Source organism: Tachysurus fulvidraco, chromosome 10 (genome assembly GCF_022655615.1).
Source record: "Tachysurus fulvidraco isolate hzauxx_2018 chromosome 10, HZAU_PFXX_2.0, whole genome shotgun sequence".
Taxonomy (NCBI): domain Eukaryota; kingdom Metazoa; phylum Chordata; class Actinopteri; order Siluriformes; family Bagridae; genus Tachysurus; species Tachysurus fulvidraco.
In genome coordinates this window covers 17773304-17784728 of record NC_062527.1, presented here as the reverse complement: position 1 = coordinate 17784728, position 11425 = coordinate 17773304, and the positions used below count along the sequence as shown (strand labels likewise).

The 11425-nt window shown below is 36.4% G+C and overlaps 1 protein-coding gene across 2 annotated transcripts in view; it reads left to right on the top strand.

Annotated features, from left to right (window-relative positions):
- Nucleotides 1-424: 424 nt before the first annotated feature.
- The window catches only part of atp10b (ATPase phospholipid transporting 10B), a 36144-nt gene continuing 25143 nt past the window's right edge, over nt 425-11425 (top strand). For both annotated transcript variants that reach the window (XM_027165272.2, XM_027165271.2), the window contains exon 1: nt 425-961. In XM_027165272.2, the coding sequence (XP_027021073.2) occupies nt 552-961 (410 nt within the window). In that variant the 5' untranslated portion in view covers nt 425-551. The remainder of the gene's footprint in view (nt 962-11425) is intronic.

Here is an 11425-nt window from a genome sequence, read left to right as displayed (position 1 = left end):
TAGTCCAAAACCTTAACCACTAAGCTACTCTAAGGCCGCAATACTTTCCATCGTACCAGTGGCGATTAATTGGTATTAAACCTAATTGTTGTTGCGTGTGCCTCAGCCATCTTTGGTGAGTAGAATGTATTTGACTAAAAGCTTTTTGAACTGAAAGCAAGTTTGACTGCATGCTTGCCATTATGCTCTACAATTTGACTTCCTCTTGCGTCACCAAGCATGCTGCAGCGATTCCTTCCCATGTCTCATGCTGTTAAAGTACATAGAATAGTTCAAAGACTCTACCTTGACATTTCAGGTCTGATCTGTAATAGAGTATGTGAACATTTCTTCTGTAAACACCTTGATGGTATGCTGTTCCATCAACATGCCTTTTACTCTGACAGATACTTAAAACATCCTGAGTGGTCAGGGGAGTTTGGCAGGTGTGTTCAGAGATATTCATAACATGTGGTGCTTTTCTTACTCAGACGTCTCTCAGTGATATGGGAGAAGTGTGTCTACGAGGGCGAACATTTCTGTAGGTCGTGCACAGAGACAGCCGAGACAGCATGACCTGGACAAGTTGTCTGACCTCAGCTTGGTCCTTCTGGACCGGACGAAGACATGGAGACAGCAACGTGAGGATGCTTGAATCCAACCTGCTTCATGACAACCAGAAATCCAAAGATCATCCTAACAAGAAGTATGCAGGGAATGGCATCAAGACCACAAAATACACCATCTGGTCCTTCATCCCTATGAACCTAAAAGAACAATTCTGCCGGTTCGCCAATATTTATTTTGTGGGTTTGGCGGTGCTAAACTTTGTCCCAGCCGTGAACGCTTTCCAGCCGCAGGTGGCCATCATTCCCATTTGTGTCATTCTGGCTTTGACCGCCATCAAGGATGCTTGGGAGGATTTCAGACGTTACCAAAGTGATCGCCAGCTCAACGGCATGCCCTGCCTTGTCTATAGCAGGTACAAAGCTCCTCTCTGCTACCTCTAATCTCTCATTGACACCTGATTTTATAAAAGAGAGGTTCATTTCAAACAGAGTGCACTTTGCTTTGCTTTTTTTGCATGGATTTCATTTAATGTGTGTACTCTTACAAACATGCACAGGCTTTTAATAACCTAGATGTTTGTCATATTTCTCTGTCTCTGGCTCTATTTCAGTTTTCTTGCAAACTGTGTGTGTGTGTGTGTGTGTGTGTGTGTGTGTGTGTGTGTGTGTGTGTGTGTGTGTGTGTGTGTGTGTGTGTGTGTGTGTGTGTGTGTGTGTGTGTGTGTGTGTGAGTGCTTCACTTCATCCGTGTGTTTCAAAACCCCATAGGAATTTTTGACCTAGAAATAAATTTTGTGTGGGAGATTTCCCCCCCTCTTTTGACGAGGACAATGTCTTTACATCCACCGTCTTCATGGTGAGAGTTCCAGTGAAATCCTCATCACAGTGTTGCATCAGAGTGAAGACAGGGAATGCTGTTTTTGAAGCTATTTTTAAAAACCTGAATAGCTGGTGAAAATTAGGGAGAAATTCTGCATATGGCAAAAAAAAAGGATGAGATGAAACAGAAAGTAGATGAAAAGGAGAAAAAGACAAAAGGAAAATGATGGGGAAAGATAACACGTAAAAAAGAGGTGGACATTTGGTACACCACTTTTGGTTTGTCCCAGGATATTTATCTTTCCATTATAATAATTTAAAAAATTATTAAAGGCGCTCTGAATACATTTCTACGTCAGTTTTGGAGTATTTTCTGACTGTGTTTCATACGGAGGCTTTCAGAGTTTCCATATGGTTGATCCCAGGTGAGCAACAAAAACACGGTCACACAAACTGGTCTAAGCCAGCATGGAGCTGCATACTGACGTCCTGCTCTGACATGGCAGGCCTGTCCTGGGGGAGTTTCAAAAAGGTGTTATTTGGTGGAAGAAATGCTGTTTTTAGTGTTCTCTGGATCCTTGCAACATATTCTCTAGTTTCGAGCTGTGATTAGACCATCAGTGTTCTGGGCTTTAGATCACTAATCACTGTGTTTTGTGAGTCCATTTCTGGACAGTTCAGCACCTTTAAAACACATTTTCTTAGTACAGGGATGGCGTCTGTGTCCACAGTCCTCTATTGCACTCTTATATAATCTCATAATTGCAATACATAATTTAAAGTTTAACTCAGAACACAGGGTCACCACACATCTGATTTGGGGTTTTGGTGCTTAAGAGTGGCAGCTGAGTGACACCAAGTCCTCTCAATCAATAGCCCATAACCTTAACCACCAACTATTATTGCCCCAAGGGGCAATGAATGTATTAAGGATTCGTCAAACACCCTTTAATATTTGTATTATCTGGCAGTCAGCAAATAACTGCACAGATCATCATCCAGTTAAGTGCATGTGACAAGTCAGAGAAAAAATGAGTTTTTTCAACCTTCCAGAAAATATTTTATAATGATGTAAGTCCTGTACAACTACAGGCACAGCAAGAAATAATTTCCAGCTGTGGGTAATTGTTTCCAGTCTAGCAATTCTTAACTGCCATGTACTGTGTCTTGTGATGCAGCTTTTCCAGATTTTACTGCAGTGCAACAATTTTGCCACATGAATCTTAAAACACCTGAAACTTTAAGCACACCACCCCCACAATGAAACATGGTAGTGGTAGCATCGCTTGCCATATTCTTTATCCTGGAGTTGTTGTCATAACTCCCCGAACTTCATAATTCTGTTTAGTAAGGTACACTTTTTAACAAACTCTGCGACCTTTCTGGATCGTTGTGTATTTATATTGACATCATGGGACAGTAATTCTATTCCAACTAATATTCTGATTGTAAACTGGTTGCACCAGAACTAATTAAGTTCATCAAAATACTGAAATAATTTTCGTGGCTTAATACGTATGCAATGCGATTTGTATCTTTTTTTTGTTATAATTAAAGCATGTATGTATTTATTTTGCTTTATTTTGTATTCAGAAGCTGAAGATTGAAAAGAAGTAAATACTGAAAATCAATGTTTTCTATGAAATGATTTCTACTGGAAGCTTGCTTTAATCCCTTTTTCATAACATTAATATTGAGGAGTAATGTTATATAAATTGAACAATATTGTTTATACATTATTTGGGCAAAGCTGCAAACAAGTATTTCACAATCATTCAGAATTACAATATATACAAAGCAAACATTATTGTTTTCTATTGTCCTTAATACAGTATATAATAAATTATAGTAAATAACCCATATCTACTGCTGTTAAACATATACTACTTAAAGTACTACTGTATATGACATTAAGGAATCAAATGATAAAATAAATCATTAGTCCAAACCTTTGAGTGAAAGTGTTAGGTTTAGAAATCCTAAGTGGATCTGAAAAGTAAATGTAGCATTATAATTGTACAGCACGATGTTATAAGGCCTGTGTCTTCATACATCAGCTTCAGCATATTTTCCCCACACACCAGTAGCTTCTGTCATATCCTGGTTTATTTTTACATACTGTACTATACCACTGAATCATGGACACGTGCGCTAACATTTAACAGCAGCAGACGTAGTACTGCATTTTTGTATTTTCTATATTTGGCATTGGCATTTTGCCACTATTTGTAAAATTCATCATGTTGTTCACCATCTGGCTCTAAAATGAACCGTCTTATATCTGCATCTGGGTTGGAGTAGTGTATAATTTATCCAAAGAACTGACTACATTTAAATTCCATGCATGGACGGATGGATAGGTGGATGGATGGATGGATGGATGGATAAGTGGATGGATGGATGGATGGATGGATGGATGGATGGATAGATAGATAAGTGGATGGATGGATGGATGGATGGATGGATGGATGGATGGATGGATGGATGGATGAATGGATAGGTGGATGGATGGATAGGTGGATGGATAGGTGGATGGATAGGTGGATGGATAGGTGGATGGACAGATAGGACGGGTGGATGGATAGGTGGCTTTCACTAAGATGGGTTCCTCTCCACATTAAAATGCTATTTTACATTACACCAAGCTATTTTAAAAATGCCATGCAAGATAGAGACAATGACCCCCCAATTAGTCCACTGTTTTTGTGTGGATGGCTAAAAGTTATGTTTTTCGAAATCCTCCTTTGATAACGATAACCTGTGCATGAACTTTGCTATTTTGTTATGAATGTTCTAACACTACTTTGATCACAGATGCTACCCATGTGGTTATTTTGTAGACAGTCATTTCTTATAATACATTTAATTTTAGATTTCCAATAAGCCTTGGATCTCTGACCTTGAATTCAAGTGTAACCTTAAGCAAGAGTTACATATATTAATCCTTCTTTTTCAAATATCTTTTGGCCATATTGCTGTTTTTCTACAGTTCTCCCTCTCCCTGCTTAATACTCACACTCTCTGATATACTAGCTCTAGGCTGACATGTTCATGTGAGAATTTTTTTATTTTATTTTTTTTTTTTTGCATTTTTATGTGGACAAAATTGCATTTTTATGTGAAATGTTGTTTGGACAGAATTTGTTTTGAGAAACAAAGATTGAAAACAACATTTTAAAAAATGTGGATGGAGCCAAATCCTTTTACATGCAAGGTTTAAAATTAATAATTAGTACTGACCAAGAAACTTGTGCTTGCCTAGTTCAAGCAGTGACAATGATATAAAATCTATTTACAGTATATTGAGTATTTCATTTCTGTTTTAGACAGTTTAATAGGAACACCTGTTCCCCTCTACTCCAATCTGACATTATCTAGTCCGATCAAATATTATGCTATCAGAGATGATCCAATCTGATAACAGTAGCTTGGTTGATGTTCAAGTTAATTTCATAGACTAAAACAATTTAGACATATGAATTTCTGCCCATAAATATTCAACTACTGGGAAACAACTTTTACTTTCAGCCTCACTGATGCCCTGTGCTACATTCTTTTTGGTTCTGAATTGGCTTTTGTCTGCGGTTGTTGACTCTCTAAGCTCTGAGTCATGCTTTGTTTTGTATGTTCTCATTAGTGTGTCTTCTTATGTGTAAAAACTCTGGATTTCATAGGGTATTAAAGCTTTTCAGAACTAAATGGATTTTCACCACATTTCTTGTGAAAATTTACAAATCTATGAATATAAATATGAATAAATTCGTTTGTATGCTACTTGATAAATGAGGCTCGATATTTGACGGTGTGTAAGCTGTGAGATAATAATCTTTAGGTTTCTGTGTGTAGCTGTGCAGTGAAAAACAACGTGAGAGGTGCTGCTTCATGACTAGAGCCGGCACCGGAAAATATTATTAGTTTTCACACGTCTTCTTATCTACTTATAGCTGAGTGCCAGAAATGGACAGCTGAGTCATCACAAACTGCAATTGCTTGTCATGGTCTTTTGAAGGAATTCTTATCACAGGCATAATCTCTCTCTCTCTCTCTCTCTCTCTCTCTCTCTCTCTCTCTCTCTCTCTCTCTCTCTCTCTCTCTCTCACACACACACACACACACACACACACACACACACACACACACACACACTAAGAAGAAAAATAATTTCTAAATATCTACATTACCTCAGCTTTTTTTTCAATTTAAGATGTCTGTTTTTAAAGCTGTGTTCAGGTTGTAAGAGAATTGTCAACACGGCGATTTGTACACCTTTAGAGATTTCTTTCACAATGTCATAAGTGTGATAAACACTGTGATTAGATTAATTATTCATCTTGGCCTAAGTGATAACATCAAAATATACTAATAGTGAAAGAGACTTCCAGTCCCTTCCGTCGTTTACATGCTATCCTTAGTGCTAACACACCTAAATCAGGTCATGTTGCAGAGAGCACAGAAATGTTTAGAACCTCTCGAATGGAGACTCAACGTGTCAAGATACATATTCTTTAAATGCTTCGTTAAGTTTAGAATTTATTTCATCACTGATTATCTCTAAGCTGACAGTTTATGCGTAGTCATTAAATATCTTACATTGGTTGCTGTTCCACTAGAAATAAAAAATGTCATCAATGAAGCTGACTGAGGGGTAAATTAATAGAACTTATAGATCCAGTTGATCTGTTTGGGCAGAAATTACAACCACATTAAAGCAAAAATCATATCAACATGTCTTTAAGTCATGTTAGCTTCCTTTTCCAGAGTGACTTAAATTTTTAGACAACTGAGGGTTAGGGACCTTGGGTTTCAAACCCATAACCTTCCAATCAGTAGTCCAACACCTTGGGCACTAGGCTACCACTTCCAAAGGTTCATGCTAATATCACCACCAACATTAAATTATATAATATACTATTGCTTTATCCTCTACATCTATGCTGGATTTCTCATTAATACAAAAAAAAATCACAGTAAATTAGTGAATAACTAAAGAAGTTTCTTTCATTTTTTGATGCTTAATTGTTACCACTGATGTTTACTCGAATCATTAACAATGTTGCCCCTCTGATATTGGCAAAGAAGACAACCATGAATTTCTAATGGCAATAGAATACAATACACCACCATCCAACATATTAGTGCCAGAATAACAACTTTTCAGCAATCTGAGTTCAGCAATCACTTTCTTTAAATGTTTGATTGAGGATCAATCTGATTGTAAAAAAAAAACAAAAAAAAATCTATTTAGTTATTTTTTCTCATGAACGATAAGTTAATACACTATTGATTCTCAGGTTGTGCGATATTATGTCAAAGTGTGTGAAGATACTTAGGATATATGTGTGTCATGCATTTCAGTCTTTTTTTACCACACTATTCTCATAAACGTCCCCACCCTGTCTGTTTTTAGAACATGCCAGTCAGCTACTCAGCATGTCTTCACGTTTAATCCACATGGAATGCAGTAGTGTCAGTGAACACAAAAGACTAATAAAACATAATGGAGGAAAATAACTTAGGACTATTAACAAGTGGCTCTGAGTGATGCGTTTAGACTGTTCACTTATTCACTCTTAGTGGTCTCGGATGTTTGGTTCAGGGTTGGGGGCTAAATTCCCACCTCCCCAGTCTAAATATAGTTGTAGGTTGATTGGCATCACTAAATTGTCTGTTGTGTGTGACTGCGTGTGCGATTGTGACTTGTTTCCTGAGTCTTTTGGGATAGACTTCATGCTACCCAAGACCCAGTAGAATAAGCAGGACAGATAGATGGATGGATGGACGGATAGACAGACAGATGGAGGGACAACATTACTTGACCTGGAGTGATGAAGTTGGGGTTGAGGAACCTCAGTGCTAAAATTTAGACTAATGTCATTTCTTCCTCTCGGTTTTTTCCAGTTGTTTCCATTTTTTTTCTAGTTGCCTAGTGCTTCCATTAAAATAAAAAATGTCAGAAACACCCTCTTCTGCTTCAGGCTGCATCCACATTAGCTTAAAATCCTAATAGAGAAATAACGATAGTGCCGTCGCTTCCCCTATATACTGTACAAGTCTAATAATTTTTCACACTACTGATGTAACAGACAGCTGAATCATCACAAACTGCAACCACTTGTCCTCCACTGGTGCAGTTCTTATCAGAAAACTCACCGCACACACCTAATCATGCTTTTGTGTTCAATCAGTAAGAGAGGTGTTGAAGCAGCAGGTTTTAGGCTTTAGAGATCTGTTTGATGGTGTCATGACACTGTGATAACAATAATTATTCCTCTTGACCTAAGTGCTGCTTCTGACACCACTGATGCCATAATAAAGTGCATGGAAAATTACAGTAGGCATTCCGGTAAAGCTCTAAATTGGTTTTGTATAGATAACATCCTGCTGATGTGAACAAATTATAGCCAGAGAAATGGCACAAACAACACATCACAGCTGCTATGTGATGGTACATCCTGTCTGTGGGTGTTGTGAGTATGGCTGTTTGAACTGCTACTCTGATGGTAAGGGGATGAAATTTCACAGCAAGCCCGTCTGGATGGCATTTTGGGCTGCAGGCGAAAAAAATGATTTCAGACAGCACAACAGAAAATGCCAACTATAAAAAGGTGATAAGCGTTTTATTGTGATTGTCGATCCATGTTGGATGCGAGTGGCTGAATGTTTTTGCAAGTCATTCATCTACCAATTGTTTGTTAGCGAAAAAAATGACTGGAGGAAATGCAGCGGAATTCACGTTCACACATTTTCCATTAATCCTATAAAAGATATTTTCTCCAGTCTATGAAGAAATGTGTAAAAACGTGATGGTTTACACAGATATCTTAAGGACGTCTTAAGAATTTATTCACGGTAGAAAATGACAACATAATAGAGAAAATAAAAATAGAAATAAAAACATATAGTCAAACTCTTGATTTATATTTTTAAAATATATTTTTTCATCCACTTCTTTCTTGTTCAGATTCGTCCTTTATATAAAGCAAATATTATACTTCTATATTGCTTAGTGTCTGTCCGTTGAATTTTTTAAATTATAAGTTGATAAATTTTCTTTTAATTAGCGTGTTTTTTTTTTATAACAATGTTCTTTTTTTTTTCTTCGTCCTATATTATTGTTTGTTGTCGTATATTTTTCAGATTTTGCTTTTGATTTTTAAAATCATTTGATTAGTATTAATACACTTTATTCTGACACTATAATAGGAACACCTGCACACTCGAATATCGATGGATGTAAATTATCCATTGTGCCGATTGTGTCAAGATTCAAGAGGTTTTTTGTCATGTTCATAGTGAAAACACTGTGGTTAAGACCATAGTCTTTATTTTCAAGTCTCCCTAAAAACAAACAAAAAAAAATTTATAATAGAAAAGAAGCATGAAAATATAATGATTTAAATATATACACTGAGTCTAGTCAGTAAGATGCTTTAATTATTTCAACAGCTTTAATTAATGTTCACATCAAACATCAGAAGAGGGAGATATGATGTCAGTGATTTTGACTGTGGCATGGTTATTAGTGACAGACAGGCTTGTTCGAGTATTTCAGAAACTGATTATTTCTTGGAACCTTCGACAGTCTCTAGAGTTTAAACAGACTTGTGCAAAAAAAAAAAAAAACCCGTGGGTGGAAACATCTTCTTGTTGAGTGATCATTTGAGATGATGGCCAGACTGGATTGTCTTGACAGGAAGCCTACCTTGAAAAGCAGAAGGGTTTGACTCCTGTGAGCCGAGAACAGAAATCTGTAGATACATTTGGAATATTCTCCTAAAAACTGTACAGTTGACGAGGGGAGAAAGATCAGGTCAACTTTAACTGTCTAGTTTACTGAAGCTGTTCACATTATAGTGTCATTATTATGCATTATTTACATTAATATGCATAAAGTTTCTGCCACACTGATTGGGTAATCTTAGACTGGATCGTTCTTAGATATTTGCATAATTGAGCAGTTTTACGGGAGTTCCTATTAAACTCTCATAAACAAGACATGATAGGAATTTAAGAACAAAGTCAATTTGTAATCATTATCACTGTTTGAACTGGTCACAAGTTTCTTGGTCAGTACTAATTTTTAATTCTTTTTAAGTAAGTTAATTTCAAGCTTTATATGTATGTGTGAATGCTATAAAACTCGAAAAAGATGATTTTTACCTAGTTTACTGAACTACTTCAAAATAAAAAAGTGGAGAGAAGACAGAAGACAGAAAATAGAAACCAATTAAGATAAGGATTATGTTTGAATTCAATTTAGAAAGCTGGCAGTCATGCAGACGTGGCAGAAAAATGTAGGTTTTTGTTAGATTTTGCAGATTCCTGATTCTTTGTCTTCACTGCCTGAAGTTTATTGCTTAAATTTTATATAATAACAAAATGAAACTCTCATGTTCCATAAATTATCAGCTGCTTAGAGCTTGGTGAGTTAAAATGGTTCATCATAGAACGTATTTACCTATATTTACCTAAAACTACGTCAAAACCATCCCAACAACATGTACAGTATCTGTTTATCAATTTTCCGTCAATCATGTAAATACCTCCAGGCTTCGAGTTTACATAGCACTACTTAATGTACAAGTGGGGATCTCTTTTTAACACAGCTGGTATGCTAAATATGATACCGGCTGTTGTCTGGCAGGCTTTTTGTTTTAGGAGTGGTTGCTGTGGCATGCCGTAGGTGTCTAACTCAAAAACACAACCCTTCTCGTAATACGTGTTGGGCTGCATGCCTGATGAAACCTATCATCATCTGAGTTTTGTGTCGTTCTCATCAGTGTCATCGGCTAGCTGAAAATATGATGTGAAAATGACATTAAGTTAATGCACTGTTTCTTTGTAACCTTGGATATCTCCACCCAGTTACAGTCTAAATATAGGGCCTATTTTGGTAATGGGATGTTCACTCGCAGATCTTGACCCTGCTAGGAAAAAAAAAAAACAAATTAGGAAATGAAAGTTTTTTCTCATAAGATCAGGGGCATAAAACAGTCAGATAGAGCATTATATTATAGACTTGTTTCTTTCTTTCTTTCTTTCTTTCTTTCTTTCTTTTATTTTTTATTTCTTTAAAGGGACAATCAGGGGTGTGACAAGGATCAAAATTTTAGTGAACGCTGCATTGCAGAAATTTGTCGTAGTTAACATTTAAATGCTGAATGTCTGCTAGAACCATTTGTGATTGCGGTAAATATTTTAGATTTACAAGAAGCAACATGATACTCTTACAATACTGTTAATGATAAATTTTATAATTTAATATCATTCTAATTTAATATAATATAATTTAATATGTAGTTTTACTATATCAGTAGACAATTAAAAAACAGTATGCATGATATTACAGATACCAAATATTAACGAGACAATTATCTGTAAGTCAATATGTTATATGTGAGAAGTATGTCAGGAATAGGATTACGCAAGACAATTGAAATCCTAATTTGCTTATTGCCAGATAAGTCACTTGTAACCTGATCAAATAATGCTACTAGAACAAGCCGGCTGATTTGGTTGTCAGTGTTACACTCAGTCCGAAAAAATGTGATTTGCATTTTACAAATCATTAAATACATTTGAACTAATTAAGTTATTTCATAGCTATGTCAGATGTCAACAAGAAGTAACATAGCTTCTTGTGATATAAGACAAGCTAAGCGAGCTAAATGCCTGTAGTGGCTCAAGTGGTTAAGGCTGTTGATCAGAGGATCAGGGTTCAAGCTCCAGCACTGCTAAACCACCACTGTTGGGCGCTTGAGCAATGTCCCTTACCCTGTACACTGTAGCATAGCTGCCCCTGCGCTCCAACCCCAACCTCATCAGTTGGGATATGCGAAGAAAAGCATTTAATTGTGTTCTGATGTATATATAATTAAGCCTTCTGTGCCACCAATTCCTCCCTATTTTTAAATAAACATATACTTTGTTGATTATGGGTAAACCCTCATAACCCTCATGCTCTGAGATTACTAAGATAAACCACTCATGACTACTAAAGCATTCCACATATTTAGGCTACATTCTGTCATTCATTGTTTTATTTTTTGCATCTAACA